Here is a 24,282-nt window from a genome sequence, read left to right as displayed (position 1 = left end):
GATGCATATTGACATGTTTAGAAGTATTCACTTTGAGTGATCCCAGGAAAGAATTTGTATTGGCTCAAGAATAAGCTTTAAAATTTTAACACTACGTACAAAGGGGGGGGGGAGCCGCGCCCCCCCCTGGATACGTCCCTGCGGTCAATCTGATGTGCTTCCTTCTTAGACAGTTGAGGTTCAATGCTTAGACCTGCTTACCCTAATATGAGGGTATCGCCCAACCCCTATTATCAAAACATAGCTCCGATATCGGGATAAATATAAATTAAAATTTGTTTAGCATCAATGTGTTTTGGTGGCGTTTGCAGAGACGGACTCAGGCAAATGGAAAAAAAAAAGAAAAAGAAAAACACCCGCGGATATATTATCCTTTATTTTCCTTCTTCGAAGCCTCTTCCTGTCCGCTTTTATTTCGAATTCCTGGATCCGCCTCTGGTTTCTCATAATATACTAGATGATATATATTGTCTTATTATTGCAATTCCAAAAAAATAATAAAAAGAGTTTTGACTCTCCAGCATTTTTACTGTATATGTTAAAATATTAAACCATCAAACACATATTCAATAAAGCACAAAGGATTACAAAATGGGGTTATCTAGTAGTATAATTAATATTTAAGAAAAATAACTACAATTATAATTGAATAGCTTGGTGTGTGGAGAAGCTTGCGACCTAATTCAAGGGAACTGGGTTCAATTCCCCTCATGGATTTTTTCAACAAAAAATGAAACTTAGCTTATAAAATATAAAATATTATATTAAATTGTTAATATGATGTTATATAATCTTATCAAGCATCACTGTTATTATTATTTATTAGTTTATATTGTACGTGTTTGGTTGCCACAAAGTAAACGTTCATAAAATAATAAAATAAGTAGAAATAACATTCCTCAGAAGGTGACTTATAATTTTTAATTATAGAACCATAAAAATGGTGGAGATAATATCAGTCAATTTTTTTCAAGCCATCAACAAGCTTAGATCCATTAATAATTACTGAACTTTTCGCTGCTGCCACAAAATAAGTTGAGAGTTATTTTGTATACTATGTAAGGGAACATTCCTTTAAAGATATTTTCAACAAAAAAAATCAAATCTATTTTTTATATAAGCCTATTATTGCAAAAAAACCCCCCTGCAAAACGAACTGCTAGCTAGGACAAATGTCAAAAACAATTGCTAAAGTGACCACCTGTGCAGACAACCTCAATCCAATCAATAGAAAATATTTGATTTTGTTCAAAATGTGTTATATCCTCGTGTGTGTGTCTGTCTGTCTTTGTGGGGGTGTGTCTGTCTGTGGTGTGCGTCCTTCCGGGCACATAACTCAAAAACTGCTGGACCGATTTACTTTAAATTGTCACACATTGGCATGTATGCTGTTCGGAAGTAGGCTGCATATTTCAGAACGTTTTTTTCCGGCCGCAACTGACGGATGTTCGACCGAGTTGTTTGACTAGGCCGAGGTGACTCAAGCGGAATGACAGCGGGCCGACTCAAGCAGATCATGAAACTGATCATGGAGGTATAAAATATATTTTATACCTCCATGAGCAGATCAACCATGTGTCAGATTCTGGCCGCCGGACTGGTAGCTGTCCGGATAGCGTAACTCGCCGAACTGATGGACTTAATTGCCACGCGCAATCTATTACGCTAGGCCTCGTTTGGCAGAAGAATGTGATTTTATGCTGGTTACATCACAAACAAAAATGAAATAAAAATAAACATTTCTTCTACAGTAGAATCCCTACTTTTGGACAACCCTATTCAGCTGACACCACTAATCAGAGGACACCCTGTTAAGGAGACTCCCTTATTAAGGGTACACTTTTTATCACTACGGCTTACCCCATGAAGGGGATGTTGACACTTTCTGAGTGTGCCAGATAGTGAAACCATGGTGAAACAGCCCCTATTAGGGACACTTTTCATCGGTGTATCAAAACAATAGCAGTGTCAAAGTAAGAAAACAATATTTTGAGCAATACACCAGAATTTTCTGCCCTGAATCGAGAGTGAATATCGGTATAGGCCACAGCGCGTTACTTCGTATACACAATTCTTGTCAATTTTTACACTTAACCATGGGGATTTCTTTTTCTTTTAGTTTTTTTTGTGTACTTTTATACAGGATACTAATCCATACTATAACATGTTACTTTATTCATGCTACATACATCCAATATAGAGCTCAATATCAAAATAAGAATATTTGGCCATTTACGTTGTATCATGAAACAATAATTGTGAACATATCTTGTACCTATTTTTGTTTTAATTACATTTCTGCTGGTTTCATCTTATACAGTAAATGAATTGTATTTGTTGCAAATTATTACTATAAATTAGTTCTGATTCTACTGAAACTGATTCTTATTTCAATTTTGTTTATGTTGTATGGAAAATAAATTGAATTTGAACTTTGAATAAAATTAAAAATAATATATGTCATCGTTATATGAAAACATACCAAAAAACCGCTATAATAAGGGACAATCGCATTTTGCATCTTTAGGCAACATACAAAAGTAAAAGGATTTTAATTGTAAAAATCTTTTGCCTACTTCCTGAATTCTTTGTATATACTAATTTATGTACAATAACAAATAGCCCTTCTGATATGTCAAATAATTCTAGAGCATATGAATACATATAAAAAAGTATACATCTACTGTAATATTTAGTATGATTCAACCATTGTGTCCGACTCGTAGTATAGTGTAGGCTATACCTATTTTGTTTTTAAATTAATTATAAAACCTGTCAATGTCAATTATAAGACTTGTTAATGTTCTTCATACATATAATATTTTGTATATCTTACCTAAAACAATCTAGGAAAATTAACTAAAAACAGTTAGCCCATGTTAAAATAGTTGCCTCTTAACTTTGTAGACATGAAGCTACTACAAGCCTTAGTCTTTTACTACAGTCGTTTAAATAGTTGCAACTTTACAATGTAACCGCGAGATTAGTTAGTAGGTCTAAAGAACGCTTCTCTCAGAAGGTAAATTGAGATAGGCCTACTGTATAAAGAAACCTCAGCATCGATCTCACAAAATAATCGTGTGTCGACGTGCTTTAAAAACTGTAATACATATTGGGAAGTGACGTGGCGTTTCAATTATATTGCCGACTGCGGCTGAACGAACAAGGAAATTGCTGTATAGTATTAATACATATTTATTCATTCGTTACTTAGCAAATAACACTGTATGTGCGTTGCTTTTGCTGCTGTGTAATTACCGTATTCGTAATATTGTAAAATTACAAATGGACGCTTTTTACCTGATAATATGGGTTGCAACCTATTTTATACAATTCGGTAAGTCGGCTTTATCAGCTATAGAAGCGTTCGAAATAGAGAAAAAATAATAATGAGGTTCAGGGACTGTCTCTTCAACGTTTTATGTTTGAAGTAAATGGTTTTCAGTGTTTTCAATTAAAGAAAAAATAGGCATAGGCCCTATTACGTTGTAGGTTATCACTAATATGATCCTACCGTAAGTCACTTTCGAGATCAGGAGCATCCTATAGGTTTACAGGAATGGAATCCGGTCTTCATCAACTTTCATTAAAAGGAAATCCGACGATACGATTCACTAAACTATATTGCTTTTTGTAAATACAACGAATGTGTTTCTGTACGGTAATCGATTGTGGCCAGTGGCGGACAGCTTCGCCTTTCCAATCACATAGATTTTTGCAATTTATTTTGATGTTATTCACTTCTTAATGTTCTTCCTAATCTTAATCTTTTTCCTACATTTTGCTGTTTTTGCTCATATTTTAACGCTAGTTTTGAATTTTCTTATATAAACACTGATTGACAGCGAGAGAACACCCGACCCCGACGTTTGACTAACGACTTTAGAAATTAAGGTGGATTCACACTAACGAAACGAAAAAAGAAAATCGAATCAGTGTGATGCGGTGATGTGAATCTACCTTTAGTTTGTCCAAAAGATTGTCGAAAGAATGCGACCTAAGACCGCACCACCACCCCCTCCATCCCCATTTCAGCCAGTAATACAGTGTAGTAACGTAGGCCCCCAGCTGAAGCAGCACATGAAATAGATCAAGGTGCAAGCTGGAAAATGTCTTATCTAAAAATGATGCTAAACGTAGGATAAAAAAATAATATTTTTCTATATATTATTTTCCTAATGAACTAATACAATTATTTAGGGAGGGGTATGGGCGCATTCAGAGGTAAATAATTAGGCTCTAGTTCGCCTCCTGCTAAAAACTAACCAGACATTTCTTGACCACTGTGAAATAGTGAAACAGTATTAGGAATTATTGGACTGTCTAAATTTTTCAGGTGTGAATCCTGCTTTATATTTTTGAAGAATCAATACACTAATATTTTGAAGTAAAGTCTTGGATGCGCCCTGGGGAAAGGGGTTCAGCACTACCCCTATCGGCAAGAAGAAGCCAAAGAATTTGTCAAGGACCACTACCCTGAAAATAACATATTTTTCATGTCATTTCCGGGAATCTAGAAGTACTTAGATTTAAAATTAATTTGCTCACCTCAGACCCAACCATTGTGGGGCTGCTGAGGAGGTGTACACCCCCTGTCAGCCCCCCTGTTAGTAAAATTGCTGAATTGGCCTCTGATGGCCTGTTTCGTAGAGTTGAGGGCATGGTACTTTTCTGTTTGGCTTACGTTTAGACGAATTACAACTGGATTTGAATGACGAATTAAATTGAATGAGAAGTGAAACTGTGCGCAAGTACATAGGTACATTATTGCTCGATATAAATCAATGAAGTATAGTAGAGTTTTATGCACTTAGAACGATCATCAGACAAAAGGTGGAATATTCGTGGTTTTGCTGTTATACTCTTATATTTACTTCCTTTTATTTTCGTCCAATATACTCTGGGCTGATGATTTGTTTCATTATTTTTTCCTCGGTCGATTGGTTTGTTGTCTGGTGCATGAAAACATAAAAAGCGTATAGTTTGTGTAGGCTTATTAATGCTCTACTTAAGACGATATTATCAAGCACTATTGCAACGCATAGCTGGTTATAGTGAAGCTCTTTAGGTGAGGCTGAAACTACGCCACATAAAACACTTTTGCTTGAACTACTCTGACCAATATTATCATGCTAACACCACAACAAGCGCAACACTACGAGAAAAATGGAATATTGGCAATATTATAATTATAAGAAACACCACCACAAGTCAAAGCTATATAATGCAATTTGAATAAAAAGTGTTTAAATTCTAATACAAGATCCACAATTCATGTTAAAAGTCTGTTTAAAAATTTTAGGCTAAATTCCTTATTTACAATTGGTTGGTTGGATTATTGATTCCTCGATTTTAGATGAATTCTGAGTCCCCAATTTTGTCCAGAACTAATATCTGTAAGAAAACCAAGAAACATGCTACTGTAACAAAATATACGTAGATAAATAATTCTCTAAAAAAAATAGTAATTAGAAAAATAATATAAATGTCTGTATATAGGCATACAGTAATACGACGTAGAAATAAAGGAATAAAGAAATAAGAAATGTGAAAAGTAGGAAAATTTAACGGCCAGAAAACTAAAAGAAAAGGAAAGAAAGGAAAATGTATTAGCAAGGAAATGAAAGGAAAGGAAAATGAACAGAAAAATAAATGAAGTAAAATGAACATGAAGGAAGGAAAAGATAAAGAAAGAAATATAAGTACGTAAACAAAAATATAAAAAATATAAAATAAATGGATGACTAGTGTAATGGTAAATCTTGGCTCTCAAAGTAAACACCAGCAGTGATTTTGTCAACGGATCCCGTCATTGACGGCCAAGCTTCTTCCAAAGAAGACTGCTACTACAACAGTAACATACACAGTAAAGAAAAAGATAGATAGAAAATAGGAATGAAGAAAAGAAGGGAACAGGAAAAGAAAGATAAGTTAATATGTACAAGAAAGGAAAAAAATGAAAAGGGGAAAAAAGACATGGAAAAAGGAAAATGAATGTGAAAGTAATAGGGACAAGAAAAAAAAAATATATAAAAATATTATATTTAATTCATTATATTGATAAAACATAAAATAAATGTATTTTTCAAATGATTAATAACTTAAAATTAATCAAGTTAATAATATTCATATTAGCTTTTCATTTATTCATTAGGTTAATCATTCTTAATTAAGTCTTCAAATCGTGCGCTATATAAGTTCGCAATTATTATTATTGTTATTATTATTATTAATATTATATATATATATATATATATATTAGGGTTTTTTTTGGGGGGGGCTGAAACTTTGTTTCTTTTGTGCTGAAATTAAATATATATATTGATACACTTCCCAGATTTTAACAAAGACACTATGGAATACAACATTTTAACATGGATTACTTGAATTTACCACTATTATGTGTTAACATAAATTACACATGTATGTCGTATGTGTCATAACGCGTAAAACTGAAATGTATTGCGGTGTAATTCGAAAAGATTTTAGTATTATTATATTGTATTCAGTTGACTGGTGCATTGTTCCAATAAATACCCGGATGCATATAGGTTTTGAGTGTGTTATAATATAAATGCCAAAATTTTTATTCATCACGTAACATAGACTACAAAACTGGATTACTTGAACTTACCACTATTATTTGTTAACATAAATTACACATGTATGTCATATGTGCCTTAATGCGTGATACTGAAATTGATTGCGGTGTAATTCGAAAGGATTTTAGTATTTTATTGTATTCATTTGACTGGTGCATTGTTCCAATAAATACGCGGATGCATATAGGTCTTAAGTATGTTATAATATAAATGCCAATGTTATTATTCTATTTATTATTATGTTTTTATAAAATGATAGCTGTTTATTCCAAAAGTATCGGTCTCAGTCGTATTTCTCTCAAAAGGTATGTTATTTTGTTTTCACCCAAGTAAATTATTTTTCTACCTTGTTTAGGTGTAACTGTTCTAGTAAAAATCCTAAAGCTCACAAGGCTCCTAAAGCAAAATATATGCTTTGTTAAATTTGTAGGTTGCGGACAAGTAGCCGAGAATTTGTTGTTTTTGGCTCTTTATGACAAGGGTTATCCTGCATCCACTTACATTGGTTGGATTTCTGCAAATCCTGAATCCTACCAAAATAAATATAAATTGGACTATAGCACGTTATATCTATCATATTACCGCAATTGGACCTCACTAGCCACTGATTACCATGCAGGAAATGTTACTTTCCATGATAAAACAAGCCACTGGATTTTCCTAAGTGATGATTTTAATACTGTTGGTGGCGATGCTCATGCTATTGAAGGCGGGACGTCTGGTAGAGTGGAGGCTATAACAATTGACTGATTGGCTAAAAATATTTACTGGGTGGATGAAGGTTACAACTGGATCAAAATGACTAATTATTTTGGAGAAGGAGAAGCAATGATTGTTGATACGGGCCTCGAAAGGCCGTCGGGGATAGCCTGCCATCCTATAAAAGGGTGAGTACTTCAGAAATAAAAGTAACTGTTGACAAATAATATTATAATATAAATGGTAATAAATACATTAATGGTAACCTACCGGTATATCTTCTACACTTTTCAAGGATAGGGTCAGCACTAAATTGCATTTGTTATTGTTTTGAAATATATGGAAACGTAAAAATGTTTATAGTAAAGGATTGAGTTGGATACTGTTGAGCAGTAGAGCTTTAGACCAAATAGGCCTAACACATATTGGTATTATGTAGACCCTCAACTCTATATAGACCTAATTAAATTTCTGTATGTAGTTAAGGGGTGTCTGTGGTTCCTTACAGCGATTAGGCAAAAATAAAAAAATAACGTGGTGTCGATATATTTTTACAAATAAAACCCCAAGGAACTTGTGGACATCTTCCAATGTACTAGGTACATTATGCACCCCTCCAAAACAACGTTTCCTTGCCAAGGCCCGACCGACCCAACCGGTGCTGTAACATTGACAAAATTCGTATTTTAATTTTTTTTCCCCTTATACTACAATCATCTCATCTCATTGACAAGACACGATTTCTGACTAATCCTTTTGGCCGTACAAGAACTGGATGGTAAATCTAATAAAATTGCTTTTCGACATAAATGCACCATGGCCTAAGTGTTGAATTTTACACTTTTTTTTGGAACCAAATTAAAACGGTGGTCTGTAAAGCAATTAATCAGATACGTGGTGTTATTACCATGCTTTTTAAAGGGAGTGATAGGCAAAATTTAAATAACTAGCGACCCATCACACTGTTGAATATTGATTACAAACTTCTTGCTCATGTTTTAAGTAATCGACTACGTGTTGTTATAAAATCACTAGTTAATTCTGACCAAAAAGGATACATAAAAGGGCGTTTCGCTGGAGAAAACGTACGCCTAATAGAAGACTTACCGTAATCTATTACACTGACAAATACGATATGGAAGGAGCTATGGTAATTTTAGATTTTAAAAAGGCATTTGATTCAATTAGTAGAAATTTTATGTTTGCGGTATTAAAAAAAATTAAGTAAAACATTCTGCAAGTTGGTTGAATTGCTATACACAAAAGTTGAATGTGTTACTACGAATAACGGATGGGTCTCCGAAAATGTTGATATGGAAAGAGGAATACGACAAGGTGTCCGTTATCAGCACTTTTGTTCATACTTGTTGAAATTATGGCATGTAACATGAGGAATACCAATATTTTTAAAGGAATTAAGTTACCAAGCATAATTGAGCAAAACTATATAGAGGCAAAAATTAGTCAACTAGCTGACGACACTGTATTGTATGTCGGCGATGAACAAAGTCTACGTACCTCCATCAAAATTATAGAATAATTTTGCAAAATATCTGGAATGACCCTAAACAGACACAAAACAAAAGCCATGTGGATAGGTAAATGGAAAGATAGGAAAGATGAATTATTCGATTTGTGTTGGGTTAAACATCCAGTAAAGGTTCTAGGAATTTACATAGGATACGACATTAAGTCTTGTACAGCTAAGAATTGGGATGGTAAGTTGATAGAACTTCAACGAACATTAAAATCAAGTAGTGCGAAAAACCTTTCTTTCATGGAAAAGTTACCGTGTTAAAATCTCTTGCTTTTTCAAAATTATTATATGCAGCAAACATTATAAATGTACGAAAATATGTAATTGATAAAGTAGATAGCTTAATATATGCGTTCATTTGGAATAGCAAAAGAAAGAAAATAAAACGGAAAACGTTAATTGGTGATGAAAAGAAGGGTGGCATTAAAATGCCAGATTTTGGCTTACACGTGAATGCATTAAATGTATTATGGGCCAAACGCATTTTATATAATGCTGATGCCAAGTGAAAATGTATTCCAAAATTTTTTATTCAAAAAATAGGTCCTGAAAAGGTTTTTTTTTTAATATGACGTGTCTAAACAATATTAATGTTGAGTATGTTATGCCAGTATTTTATAAAAATGTATTGCAAGCTTATAACAAAATAAATCAAAAGGATATTCAAACATATGAGGAAATGATGAGTACACAGTTGTGGGGTAATCACTTAATCCAACTAAATAAGAAGTCATTGTTATACAATACATTTATACGTTCCGACGAATTATTATTAAAATTACGAGGCAAATTAAATTGGCTAAATGAATATGTTTGCATAATTAAAGCAATACCAGACCAATGGAAATATATAATTAAAAACACAGATAAATAACAATAAAATTTTCGAACATATCAAAAACAAAAAATGTATATGCATGTTTAGTAAACAACGTTTTTGTAACACCAACAATACAAAAAAATGGGAAGATTGTTTTATTGATAATAATATTGATTGGAAATCATGTTGGTTATATAAAATATGTAAAATGAAGGACAAAAAATTAGCCCAGTTCAATTACAAGCTCTTACACGGGATTTTGCCTACTAACAAAATATTACATATATGGAAACTAAAAGATACTGACAAATGTTATAAGTGTAAAGAAAATGTTGAAGATGAAAACCATATACTTTTCAATTGTACATTTATCATACCTTTTTAGATGAAAGTTAAAAATATATTAAGAGGTATTGTGCAAGAAGATATATCATTTAAGTGGAACAGAAAAATGTTGTAGATTATATTTATACTGCTGCAGCTTTTACTATTTACAAAGAAAAAATTCTGTGTGAATTAAAAAAATCAAGATTTACTGATCTATGGAGTGCCTTTAAACATAACATCATGTTCAGAATTAAAGGTGACTTATATATCGACAAAGTAAAAGGTAAAAGTAAATGGAAAAGAATACATAATTTGCAGATTGATAGTTAGGAATGTTTATACATATCTACATTGAAAAGGAAAAAAAGAAGCCATAAATAGAAGTAAATACTACAATATTGTATTACGAATTGTAAATTATAACAAAAATTAGGAAAGTACATGCAGGTGACATGAAGGCCTAAGTCAAAAATGATTTGGGTATTGTACAAAGGTAAAAAATTCTACCATGGAAAAAAATACTTTGTAAGAAAGAAGGCTTTCATTTCGACAAAAGTATTATACATGTATATATTAGCTACCTGTATTTTATTTGAAATGAAATATAGATTAAAGATGGAAAAATGAATGAAAACAATTAAAAAAAAAAGAGTGACAATAAAGGTGGGTGACTCCCACGAAAGACAAAAAAAAGCAAATCTAATAAAATTGCTTTTCGACATAAATCTTACGAAAGTGGAAGCGTTTGGAGCAGCGGTTTAGGCTTGGAATCTCAACTTCGTGGTCGGGGGTTCGTCTCGCTGTGCAGATGGCTTGTGTCCTTTAGCAAGACAATCTGCGTTTCTCTCTGTCTACCCAGGAGTATAAATGGGTACCGGCATAGTATGCTGGGAAGGTAAAGAGACTCGCTGTATCCCCTCAACAGTGGCGTAACTAGGATGTAAGGGGCCCTGGTTCAAACACATTCGATATTTATTGAATTGGTGTTTTTTATCAATAGGATTTACCAATGAACAATATCAATAATTATCTTGTATTAGTTTTATATACTTTAAATAAAATAAATGGATCATAACTGACGTCATTAGACTATGTATGACAGTGAGCATGCAAAACCGATAAATATGGCAGCCGAATACCATTTAAAATGCTCTATTTAAAAAATGGAAATACTGAATAAAATAATAAAAAGTACATTACTTTATAAACTTTTCTTCATCCCATAATTCAGATAATTTAAATTTCACAAAACCAGTCAAAAATTATCACTAAAACTCGATGATGAAATATAGGCTAGGTAATTTTTGTACCTGTTTTGGACGTGTTTTTTTTTGTTTTTGGTTTATTTATTGTTTTCTAATCTTTTTTCGACTTGATTGATAAAGTGCAAGAAACACAACCACATTGTATAAATGCAATATGAATAATAATAATGACTATATAGCCTTATTATATTTATACGAGTTGACGTGTATTGTAAAATGTAAAATGATGTATGCCTAATTAAATAAAACCTCGTGATATGAATACACATTTGTACAATACGCTGTGCATTATTTAATACATTATAAATACCGTACAATGAATAACTGACTACTATAATTACACAGGGTATCGTGAAATATAAAAAATATGCAAAATAAAAGATGTGTTACAAATACACATGGTACAATGATTATGCTATCATTATATTGAAAAATGGGCCTACAAATTAATGAATACCATAGAGTTTCGAGTAACATACTGCCGGTACAGTTTTCATTTTACTTATTTGCCCAACCCCCAAATTGTTATAAATATTTAAATGTTATTTTATATTTGTATCTCAAAATATTTTATAAATCGTCCAAATTACGAAAATTAAATATTTTCAAAAAACTGAAATGTACATAGGCAATACAAACACAAGCGCATGGTGGATTTTTGTTTACATATATAACATAAAAAGAAAATGTGATGCGAAATTCATATAATTATTCTATAGGTATCCGTATATATTTATTTTAAAATGTTATATTATAATTGAGAAAAAGTGGTCCAGCCAAAACAGGTGCGGTTTCGACGGCCCTCATTATCCTTCGCATGTATAACGGCGGACGTGATTTCAGTTTTCATGGTCTGTGAAAAGCACAGGGCCCCACGGCCCCGGCGGAGTTACGTCACTCGCGGGAAGGTAGCAGATAAAATAGTTCAATGTCACAATATTGCTTTATTAGATTTTTTTCCATAGATCGGGGCCAATGGATCTCGGGGACCCAAGTTAAAAGAAATTGTTGAGCCTGTGGTAGTTACGCCACTGCCCTTTAAAGCATTGCACAGTCTGGCCCCAACCCTTACGAATGATGGATGTGCACTCCGGACCTGTATAGGATCGATTACCTTTACCTTAACTTTTACGAAAGTGGTTAAATTCTGCACACACTTTATTCAATGTAGCCTATGATGCACCTCCTTTGTATGATTACAAGGAAGAAAAACTTTCCCCTCCTCTTCATGTGTCCTTTTTTCGCAGTTATTCATACAGTACATGCATCATACATGTATCATGCATCATACAAAATACATATGCAATTTGGTTTTACCTTTTAAGACTTTCGGGCAAGGGATAGTTTTAGCACTAAGTATGCATATGACTTCGAAGTAACACTTAGTCTGATTTATCTTCAGCAAAGTTCGAATCTATTTCCCCTATGCTGTAACCCACAATTAACGACTTATCGTCGTGATTGTTAATTTCTGTTATGCAAATTTATTGCGTGGAGTCTGTGTATGATGTGAAACATTTAATATACTCAGGGCGTGTAGTTGCAAGATGACCGTTGTACTAAAATGCTGCCGAGTCGACAAAAATGTGATGATCGTGTGCATTGTTGATCAAATGATAGACTGGGGTCCAGTTTCTAATGTTGTCTTAATCAGTGAAAACTATTAAAAATATCTATTTTGGCACCAAAGACGTTCCATAGGCCTACTACTTATTTGCATGGCGTTAAATAATAATCCAAATTTATACAACATATCAAGTTTTGTGACATTAACCGACGCTGACGCGCTCTCCGAAATTAGCTTATACTAGGAAAAATCAATTAATTAGAGATTTGTGGCAAGTCTCATCAATTGAATGTCCGCTTCAAAATATTGATATAAGGACGTCTATCTGTACAAAAAAAAAATGCTTGGTTGTAAAGAGAAGCAAGATGTTAAGAGAACTAAAAAACGCCAGTGTCATCGTATGACTTTTACGTACATTATATTATAAATACAGTATCATATTACTTGTTATCCCTTGTTTTTCTTTAGGTATCTCTTTTGGACTGAATTGGGAAATTTAAATCCGGCTAGAATTGAAAGATCATCTATGTCAGGAACAAATCGAGTCACTATTGTTACAGGTGTGAGTGAGCCGAGGTCTATAGCAGTAGATACTATTGCTAACAGGTGACAAAGTAGCACTCGTATTATTTAAATATAATTCAAGTCAGTAGGCCCTGCAAAAAGTAATACAACTATTCATGACTGTCTCAAGTAGACCTAATGATAATAATGTAGAAAAGTAAGAAAGTATAGTACATAGAGTACTTTGATTATTGCAATACTTTAATACCCGGATTATGTATTATACTTTCTTATCTGAAATTAATCAGTGAACCTTTTGGTAGAAAAGTAAGTTTCTATTATTTGTTTAAATTATTCATTTATTTAAATCAATAAATCTAAATTTACAAATGATAATTAAATTATTATTAATACTGCTGCTGTTGCTGTTACTGCTACTACTACTACTACTAATACTGCTACTGCTGCTGCTACTACTACTACTACTACTACTACTACTACTACTACTACTACTACTGCTGCTGCTGCTGCTACTGCTACTACTACTACTACTACTACTATCACTACTACTACTACTAACAGCTGCTGCTGCTTATTTTTACTATCAAATTTCAGCATCAGTTCTTATTATGTAAATGAGGAAAAGCCATAAAACAGACAAAATATTATCTCTTCTTCTATCCTGATTTTCCCTATATTTTTGCACATGGTTTTTCTGTCCGGCGCTTTGGAATATTCTTCAAAACGTTTTAAAGCAAAAAACATATATCAAAGATGTGAATGATGAAACATGACGTCATTCAACATTTTGAATAATTATCAAACGGGTAATTTAACTTTTATGTTAACGAAATTTGCCTTTTCTAAAACCTTTAACTCTTGATATGTTAAACGCAAACTTACCGTGAATTCCAGAAAACCTTTTGCCCTCAACTGATACCCAACTGATAATGCACTAACCTCCACAGAGGCGATCTTGGCATATTGCTCGCAACTCTCCACATCACCCTCGCTATTACCATTGAAGCCCTAGTTTGAGACTTACTGGACATTAGTTCATAATTTTCTTTATTATGATTTAATTGTTGTAAGTCAGGTATTTTAAAATTTATAATTATAATATTAATTATTATTATTATGTTTATTTTAATTAGGATTTACTGGACTGACAACAGTGCAGCTGACAATAAAATCGAATCCTCCGATCTTAATGGTGATAACAGGCGAACAGAAGTGTCAGAACCAACATCTGACAGTGTATTTGACAGTATTTCTGTCGATGAGGTGAGTATTTCATAAATATATTTTTATCAATACATTACTATGGTGACTGTTATTATTATTACTATTTTAATTGTTATTTTATCATTCTTTTACTTAACATAGGATTACATATTTGTGAGTATGTTTACATCATCTAAAGATGTTATCCGCTACTACAAAAAGACCACGCCAATCGAATTGTTTGTCGAATATAAATTGGACAGCGAAGTCCATGTACTTGATTTATGTGTCACGGGTTACGATATCCAACCAAAGCCAGCAACGCGTAAGTAATCGGTTATTTATTAAAAACTTTAAAAAAAACATCTTAAATCGTTATTGTATTTTCTAATATCTAACGTATATAACTTCCCTCTTTTAGTACCGTGTGATGGTAATACGTGTGGTGATTTCTGTGTATCAGCAGCCGAGGGAAAACAAGAATGTGTCTGTAGAGAAAACTATTTTTTGCATCCAAATGGTACATGCAGTATTGGTGCGTATTAATAATTTCTTTGGTAATGGAAAACTCATTTCTACAAACAAATGGTTGCTTTGCCTACCTATTGCCAAAACAAAATGTATTTACTATCGACGATTGAAAATATTATCAATATTATGATGGTTTGTGTAATTATTTCAGATTGGAATTTCTTACACCCACCACTCTGCATAATAGGCAGGACGCACGCCATGTCTATCTTCGACCCAACTCTTCTTCATTACGATTTGGAATATAAACAGCAGTATATTCACGATTTCTTAAGTGGAGAGAGAATTATAACAGCTGTAACTTCTGACATATATAGCAATATGTTATTTTTTGCGGAGGAGAATCGAAAATCAATATATGTTATAAAAATGGAAGATGGGCAAATACCACTTAGTATTCGTTCAAATATAAGTCGTGTTGATGGTAATTATTTATATTATATTTTTATATTTATATTTTTAACCAAACATATTAGTTCGAACATAACGTAAGAGGCCTATATTTTTAAACAATGGAATGCAAGTTCCACTTAAGCATGTTACGTTTGTAGGCCTACTTAAATCCACTTTAACATTTTACAGAATCTTAAGTTGATTAAATATCTATTTTACACCCTTGAAATTTTGGTGTCCCGGAGCATCGCCCATTGACTCCCTACGGGGATTTTGGGCCGTCAACGACTAGACCCTTGCGCTCCCGTTAGGGAATCACTGTCCGTCCTCCTCGTCAGGACGGAACATCCTCACTCGTTGCGGTTGAGTTCCTACAGTAATAGAGCGAATAGAGCGAGTTCCGACACGACATGAGCGGTTCAGGTCACGTGGCTACTGGACGCCCTCTAAATTCTTGACGTCTTGTTATTTAAAAATGTGTAACTCCATAACGAAGAGTCGTGTCACATTATTTTTCTACTGGAAATAATCTTTAAAGACTATTCTACACCACTGTTAGATTAAAAAAAAATCGTTTTGAATTTTGTTATAAATATAGGAACTCCAGTCGCGGTCAAAGTCTGGAGCCCGTGTAATAGGGTTATTATTTTATTAAATTTCATCTAACAACGCCTTTCGTTTGTTTGTGTTTGTCACTAATTTTGAAATATTTACTTTTATTTGCCTTTTCTTACTCCAAAACTTTAAAATAAACCTTATTCGCTGCGGTAAAACAACAGACACACACTCACAAGGCTTTAAATTTACTACAGTAGTTCAATACAGAGTTATAATAGAACAGTGCAGCTCAGAGAACAATCGTTCATTCAAATGGGTATTATTTATATATAGAATACTTACAACTATAAAAATCATTTATAATCTTTTTGTATAATGTATTTAAATGAAATTCTAACATTACCTACACCAGGTATGGCTGTTGATTGGGTTTCACTAAACGTTTACTGGGTCGATTATGATCAAAATCAACTATTGTCGACATCTTACGACGGCAAGTTCACAAAAGTGTTGTTCGATGATGTCACAAAATCAAGGGCAATAGCAGTAGATCCAAGCGCAAGGTAGGCCTAATTGTATTCTTACAAGCCAACTCAACCATTAAGCGTTCTTCATTCTTTCATGATACTGATTTGTTTTAATGTTTGTACAGAAGTTGATTATTTTACCAGTGTTTGTGTAGAGTGACTGTTCTACCGGTAGGCTTAGTTACGTCCCCTCGTAGTCATTTTTACACAAAATCTTTTCGAGTCGAATTCACCATGAATACTAGTGCTACTTCCATAATCAAGAGCGACCGCTCACCGGGTCCGCGTGTTCCTCCACGCTTAGATACGGTACAGGCGCAAGTTATTATATTGGGTTTTTTGGAAAAGCTAATAAGATTAAACACCATTTAGAATGATCATTTGTACAAAATTGAAATATTTAAAATTGAAAAAAAAAATCTTGAAAAAAACAGATTGAATACCAAGACACGATTCGAACTCACGATTTTAAATGCTTTAAAACACATCCTTAACCGACCGCAATATTCATGCAACGTTCCGTAGTGCTAATAACAATAATGTAAGTCCTTGCTGAAACCCCTGTTTTGTAGGTTAAGGGGAACCCTTTTGTCCAACCTAAAAAAGGGCGATGAACGTTTGTTGGAAATACCTCTAGTTTATGTGTACACAATTTCCTGCACGTCCGTTCAAAAATGGTGACGCTGGACGCTATTAAAAATTGAAACCCCTGTTTTGTTCTGTAAGGTGTATGGGAACCCTGGGGTCCAACTTAAAAAGGGGCAATGAACGTTTGTTGGAAATACCTCTAGTTTATGTGTACAAAATTTCCTACACGTCCGTTCAAAACTGGCGACACACTGGACGCTTTTAAAGTTTGAAACCCCTGTTTTGTTTTGTAGGTGTAGGGGAAACCCTGGGGGTCTAACTTAAAAAAACGGGCGATGAAATTTTGTTTTCTGATATTTAATCTAAAGTATATTAACGCAAACGTTGTTGCTAAACTGACCAATAAGCCATGTTTGTTTTGGTCACGTGGATAGCACAAATTGCAAATTAACGCACTCTGCTTTTACGTTAATCTCCGTTGTCAAGGAAGTCTATTTTAAGGACAAGTCGAATGAAAATAATACACAACAAAATATCGTTGTTAACGAAACAAACATGTCGAATACAATCAATGACATAACCAATTTATTTTAAACGTCCGATAAACAATTTTAGATATTTTTAGTTATAAAAAGAAATGTGGTTTTAGGCAACACAGTATTTATGTTTGTTTTAAATATCAACTAGGTTGATATTTTGGACAGAAGAGACATTTCCAACGAAGCTTGTGAGTTGTAATCTGGAAGGTACCAATCGCCATGATGTTATGAACACAAGGCTGCAAAGTCCGTCTGGAATCGCGCTTGATTACGCCCACAAAAGGTAGAACAGTATATTTATTGTAATGCTTAAAAGTCATTAGAACGTAATAAAACATGAAAAAACGTCCAAACATTTAAGTAATAAATACAATTGCTTTAAATGCCACTTCTAAGGAATATTTTTCGGCCTACCTAATGTTTGCATTATATATTTAAAATATGTAACGTTTAAACCGTTGATCCCGTATGCATTATGGCCCATGTGCAAATTAAAGAACGCAGTGCACTCTTCGGAAAAGAACAGTCTATGGTCTCCCGATGTACTGCCAAATTCACCACCAGGGTGTGATTCACGCAAAAAAGACTCCTCCTATATTGGCCTAGCAACGACTAAAAATACAATTTTCTCCTTAAAGGGTGTATATCGTTGATAATAAACGTATATATTTTACTAACTATGATGGTACCGAACAAGAAATTTTAGGCGCAAGTATGTATCCTGCTAAAGACGTCACAATTTTTCAGGTAAATTGTTTATCTTGTTACGTCATATCAAGACTATCAGATTTTAATTGAGAAAAACATTTTACATGCCTAATTGTGGTCATGATGACATCACATCATGACCATATATAGGCCCATCATGACTATATATGGGCATACAACAGTTTTTTTGTCAAAGAAAATTTGATAGTGTGGACAGAGCATTAGAGTATCAATAAATGAAGTGCAATTTCAAAATTCAAGGCCGGCGATATAAAGCTAATGAGAATGAAATAAAACATCAAAACGTCCAAACATTTAAATAATAGATACAATTGCTATAAATGACATTTCTAAGAATTCTTTTCGGTCTACCTAATATTTGCATTATATAATAAGAACCATTATTAGAATTTAGCTTAGTCTGTGTGTGCGCTGAACCGTGGAGATTACTTGGTCCCCAGTTTAATTCTCATCGTCCTTCTCCCTGTATTTCAGCTGGAGGGCTAAAATGCAACTTACAATAGCGTCTTTCGGATGAGACGTTTAAGCCGTTAGTTCCGTGTGCATTATGACCCATGTTCTGGTTAAAGAACGCAGTACACCGTCTTCAGAAAAGAGTAGAGGATTGTCTCTCGTTGTACTACCCAATTCACACCCAGAAGGACCCCACTAAAAACAAATCTTTGGAGTTAGGGTGTATCACAGGTGTGATTCACACCAAAGATACTCCTTCTATATCAAAGACTAAAAATACCGGTTTCTCCTTAAAGGGTGTATTGTTGATGATAAACGCATATATTTTACTATGACGGTATCGAAGATGCAATCTTTTAAAATGCATGAACATAACTAATGAACCAAAGTAGGAATGGAACAATGGACAATGGATGATCAAACAAAAGGACACGGACAAAATAACAAATAAACGAATGGATAACTATATGAAAGTAGGCCTACAATGAATGAGTGGACAAATGAGAGAGGGAAAAATAAACAATTAAAAGAATGAAAAAATAAATGGCTGGATGAATGAATAGATATTTAAATGAATGACTGAAAAGATGGGGGGGGGGTGGGGCGGATGGATAGGCAGATTTATTTTTTATTGTAATTACATTATTATTGTTTTAAATTGGACTTTTTCAATAGACTTTTAAAGAAAATACCTTAAAAGTGTGTGTGAGAATAAAAACGAAAATAACATTGAGATAATGGAAGATATCTTATAATACTCAACTAAGTAGTATTATGAACTTTATCAATACATGTATAAATCACAATTTTAAAACTCATAGTATTTGTGTGCATGCTTATATACCAATTACTGTATGTATTAAAACGTAATTTCTAATTTATTTATTAGTATATACAATGTTTAATAATAGCAATAACATTATGGATATTATATATAATGTGGAACTATAAGATCACTGAAACATTCCCTTAAAATATCTGATATCTTATGAAGTCCCATATTTTACTTCAATTTATAACAGACTCCTTTTGCAGAAAAGATAAATATTACTTATTATTCCATACACTAAAGCTATTAGTATAAAATCAATAAAGCAAAATTAGTTTAAAAAAATGTTAACAGTGATTTGCAACTGAATGTGATTCACCACATGACTGGCATTATTTGAGTAACTTTATTCTGTGGTTTTTAAAACTAAATCCGGTAGATTTCTAGTTTTTAGTTCCCTTCGTTTTTTCTAAATTTTGTGTCTGAAAGAATCTGCTTTGGTTTTCTTAACATTTCTTTTCACATTATTTCTACTTATAATCAGATTTTACTTGTTATTAGGACTTTCTAATAATAGCCGAATCGTATGAGCCAGAATTAGGGCTCGTTGAAGCAATACACAAGATCTCTGGTGACCACGAAGGCCTTATGTATCTTAACACTTCAGTCTATGCCATCGACACCGTCGATGAATCAACCCAGCCTATGGTAGATGAAGGTACGGGTTTTTTTTCACTGGCTTGTATCATATCATATTATTATTATTATTATTATGATAAATAGCCTATATATATATATATATATTGTGTCCAGATGACAAACAAATAATGATGTCGGTTCCGTGATAGTGTATGTATACATCTCATAAACAATCATCTAGCAATTACACGTATATAAATAAAATAATACTGACAATAATATCTAACACACCAAGCAACACTTAATTAAACACTTTTATGGTCTGATAGCATTATTGAAATTCAGTGTATTACATTTCATATAATATGACATAAAATAGCTTTTTAAGAAATAAACCAGCCAACCAACTGACTAACTACTGAATATGTTTTTTTTTCAAACGCCAATTATATTAGAGCAGAGGAAATAATTATTATTTGTTTTCAGCTAAAGATCCCATCCGTGTAGGTCTCCGTTCGCGTGTCGTATAAAGATGTTATGTGCAGGCTGTAATGTTTGTTACGTTGGCAAGACAAGCCGGTGTTTTTCTCTAAACGCATGCTCGAGCACCTGACAATAGATGGGAACTCGCATATATTAAAGCATTTGAAGAGTTCACGTCACTGCAAACAATTAGCCAATGAGGACTGCTTCACCATACTGGACCTCCACTACCCAAATTCTCAAAATTAAAGAAGCTTGCTATTCAGTGAGAGTAGCCCTCACTGAACAAGCAGCTTTTTTATTTTAATTTATCTTTGTCATTTTAAATTCGTTTCATTCTCTCCTTAGTGCATAGATATTCTGATTTTACTTCATCTTTATTTATATTGTGTTTTATAGTATTGTTACGGACACAACTTCTTAGCATGCAAAAAACATTTTTTTTTATTGCCCTATACTAATGATTGCCTGCGAGCAATACGATACGAGAATGGTAGTAGCACTCCGAAACAGGTCTTGTTGGGGCCGTTAAGGTGAAATATACAGAGTTCAATAGGCTTCGCCTATGATGAAGATACGATACGATATCTTGTGTTGCTTTTGAAGATTATTAGCTGTCTGCTGTCAAATCGTTCTAGAGGAAATAATGTTGTCAAAATTATATTTTTCAGAAAGTACCGGTAATTCTTCTACTGCAGGTATCAGCAGTACTGTTTTTGTGGCGGTTGGTGCCTTTATCATTGTCATCATAATTATTATCATCTTGTTATTTATAAGAAGGTGGATAAGGTAAATTTCACATTTGCAATAAAGCCTCATAAAATACTGCTTATTCGCTTATATATAGGCCTACAGTATATGTTCACATAAAATATAAACATCATCAGCTTTCCATTTCTCATTGGCGTTCAGTATGGTGAGCCAAATTGTCATTTAAACGCTAATCGATATATCTTAATTTTACAGAATACAAACACCTTAGCTTAGTTTCAAATGGAGATATCGCTATTTATCAATATATATATTTCTATCATCTCATTTTAAAATAGAGATAAACTAAGATATCACTATTTAAAACTAAGATAATTAGGCCTATATTTAAAACTAATATATCTCTATTTTGACAAAATATTACAATTTGGTTCTTATTTCAGGCAGCGCACTGAAATGTAATTTTTTTGTTCAAAAAGCAATGTTATACACTCAATTTCAACCATATTCCCTCAAGGACGAGCCAAATATGTAGATTACTGCTAATGTACAAATATTAAGATAATTCCCGCGGTTATTTATATAATGTTTTCCTATACCTTGCGTCAACATAGCAAGTAGAATTTGTGGGGCGGATATGTGACTCGGGCGTGCACCTCTGGAAAGAAGCATGAAAAGTTGTCCCAGGGGGTGGTTTTTGAGTATGCAAATTTCAAAAATTGCGGGAACCACAACGTCACTCCTACCGTTCCCGCCGAAACTTTGAAAAATAGAAATGGCCGCCAAACAACACAATTTTGACAGTTAAAGCTTTGAATGCCCATATTACCATAATCTTAGTGTCAATTAAGTTCTTTAGTTCAAGGAATTCAATAGATCATATATAAAACACCATAGAATACATCTTTATTGTGAAAATGCAAATTAAATATAATATCCTAGAATGGCCGCAAAAAAACACATGTTTAGTATTAAAATGACTGCGAGTGCCCTAATTACCACGACCTTAGTATCCACATCAGGCTTTAGTTTAAGGATTCCAATTGAACATACATAAACTCCATAACATTTTAATTGTGATGATAAAATACAGTAGAACCCCAATTAAGGGGACACATTCGGGACCAAAAAAGTGTCCTCTAAATAAGGGTTCATCTGAATAGGTGTACCCCTATTCAGGGGACACTAACCAAAAATGGAAAATAGGGGTTTTTGGCATGTTTTCATACAATGATGACATAAATTCTGTATAATTTTATTTTTATTGACATAAGAATCAGCTAAGTAGAATTAGAACTAATTTTTAGCAACAATTTTCAATGTAAATACAATACATTTATAATATGAAATCAGCACAAAATGTAATTAAAACAACAATAATTTTTTATTTATACAGTATATATTTTTAAAATAAACCTAGAGGTCAGGGTTTCAGTCCCGCTCGCTGTACTGTACATTTTGCTTGTGTCCTTGAGCAAGGCACTTTATCTGCATTGCTTCTCCTGTATCACCTGTCTTGTCGGGCTCATAGGTAGACCATATACAGGCTTGTATGGTACATGTTATGCCTTCCCAATTTCATCAAACCACCAATGCATGGGTTCTCTCCACACAGGAGTATATGGGTACCTGGTGGGGTTGCCTACCCCTGCGATGTTTACCAGCAGCAACACATAAAACAATTTTTTAATATATTATTTAATTTTGCATTTAGACGATAAAGATGTATGCTATTGTATTTTAATAATGTTTTCTTGAATTCCTTAAACTAAAGAACGTAGGTTTAGGCACCAAATCATGGTAATATAAGCACTTACAGCATTTAAACTGCCAAAACTGTGATTTTTGGCGGCCATTTTGATTTTTTAAATTTTCGGCGGGAACGATTGGAATGACGTCGTGGTTCCCGCAAATTTTGGAATCGGCATACTCAAAAAACCCCTAGGACAAAGTTTCATGCTTCTTTTATAGAAGTGCAGGTCTTGACCAAAACTTGTTACATATGCGCCCCAATGGCCTACATGCTCGATCGTTAAACTATGTCAGTTTTATAGCACATTATAATGAATAAATTCGCCCATTCAACACATATATCTGCAGGAGAAAAATTCTATAATTATTATAATATTTATTGTAATGTAATCATTATTTATACTTGTTTTCAGGTCTAAGAAGGATCAAGGTGCGGAAGAACCATTCTCAAGTGGTAATACATGTGCAACACATGGAATCGATGGACAGATTAATCACATTGAAGGATTGACCTCCGAGTTAAAATCAGATGCACCGGTGTCCACTGTAGTTTATAGTATAAATCAAACAATCGAAGAAAACATTAACACTAACCCTGCTCACCAATTCAACAACCCGAATACTATCGCCTTCTACCCAATCTCCGAACCACACAAGTTTACTAATTCTTCAGGCTTTGCTCCAAACGTGCTTTTTGATTATCGTCCTCCTCCATACGCTCCACCAGAAGATCCGGGAAGCATCTGTCCGAGTGCCCCGCCGTTATAATGTCCACCAGCGAGCTCATAAATTTAGAGAACTTGAAAAGGCAAATGTTTAAAATGGGTCATGATTTTATTTTTTTATACGCAACAAGTTCGTAATTAAAATGGGTCAAAATATTGAATTGAGTCAAAATGTTGTTATGCCGCTTAAGTGTTTTTTTTATATTTTTTTAACGTGAGTCAAAACATTGTTCGGTGCCTAACGGTCAATGTGAAAAATGAATCCAAAGGAATTAGTTTCTATGTAAAAAATATGTCCAAGAGGGTATTCATAATTCAGTTTTATTATAGCTAAAAGCTA

The 24,282-nt window shown here is 33.4% G+C and overlaps 1 protein-coding gene across 1 annotated transcript; it reads left to right on the top strand.

Moving 5' to 3' along the window:
• Positions 1–135: 135 nt before the first annotated feature.
• LOC117119137 (low-density lipoprotein receptor-related protein 6-like) lies at positions 136–24,257 on the top strand. The gene is made up of 13 exons (XM_033263955.1): positions 136–3,337; positions 7,033–7,489; positions 13,286–13,423; positions 14,476–14,605; positions 14,708–14,870; positions 14,967–15,080; positions 15,228–15,500; positions 16,440–16,590; positions 17,830–17,964; positions 18,320–18,428; positions 20,194–20,350; positions 21,426–21,543; positions 23,631–24,257. The coding sequence occupies exons 2-13, from the start codon at positions 7,401–7,403 to the stop codon at positions 23,983–23,985; spliced, it is 1,932 nt and encodes a 643-aa protein (XP_033119846.1). The 5' UTR covers positions 136–3,337; positions 7,033–7,400; the 3' UTR covers positions 23,986–24,257.
• Positions 24,258–24,282: the final 25 nt, after the last annotated feature.

The sequence above is a fragment of the Anneissia japonica genome, unplaced genomic scaffold (assembly GCF_011630105.1).
Source record: "Anneissia japonica isolate Jap-2015-1 unplaced genomic scaffold, ASM1163010v1 scaffold1792_len1028045_cov167, whole genome shotgun sequence".
Lineage (NCBI taxonomy): Eukaryota > Metazoa > Echinodermata > Crinoidea > Comatulida > Comatulidae > Anneissia > Anneissia japonica.
This window is presented reverse-complemented; position numbering and strand designations above follow the sequence as displayed.

Excerpts from the sequence above, each read along its gene's own strand:
- LOC117119137 (XM_033263955.1), top strand. The coding sequence starts at position 7,401 with ATGACTAATTATTTTGGAGAAGGAGAAGCAATGATTGTTGATACGGGC. Across the intron at positions 15,081-15,227 it reads AAATGGTACATGCAGTATTG|ATTGGAATTTCTTACACCCA; the intron begins GTGCGTATTAAT and ends TAATTATTTCAG. Across the intron at positions 15,501-16,439 it reads AAATATAAGTCGTGTTGATG|GTATGGCTGTTGATTGGGTT; the intron begins GTAATTATTTAT and ends TACCTACACCAG.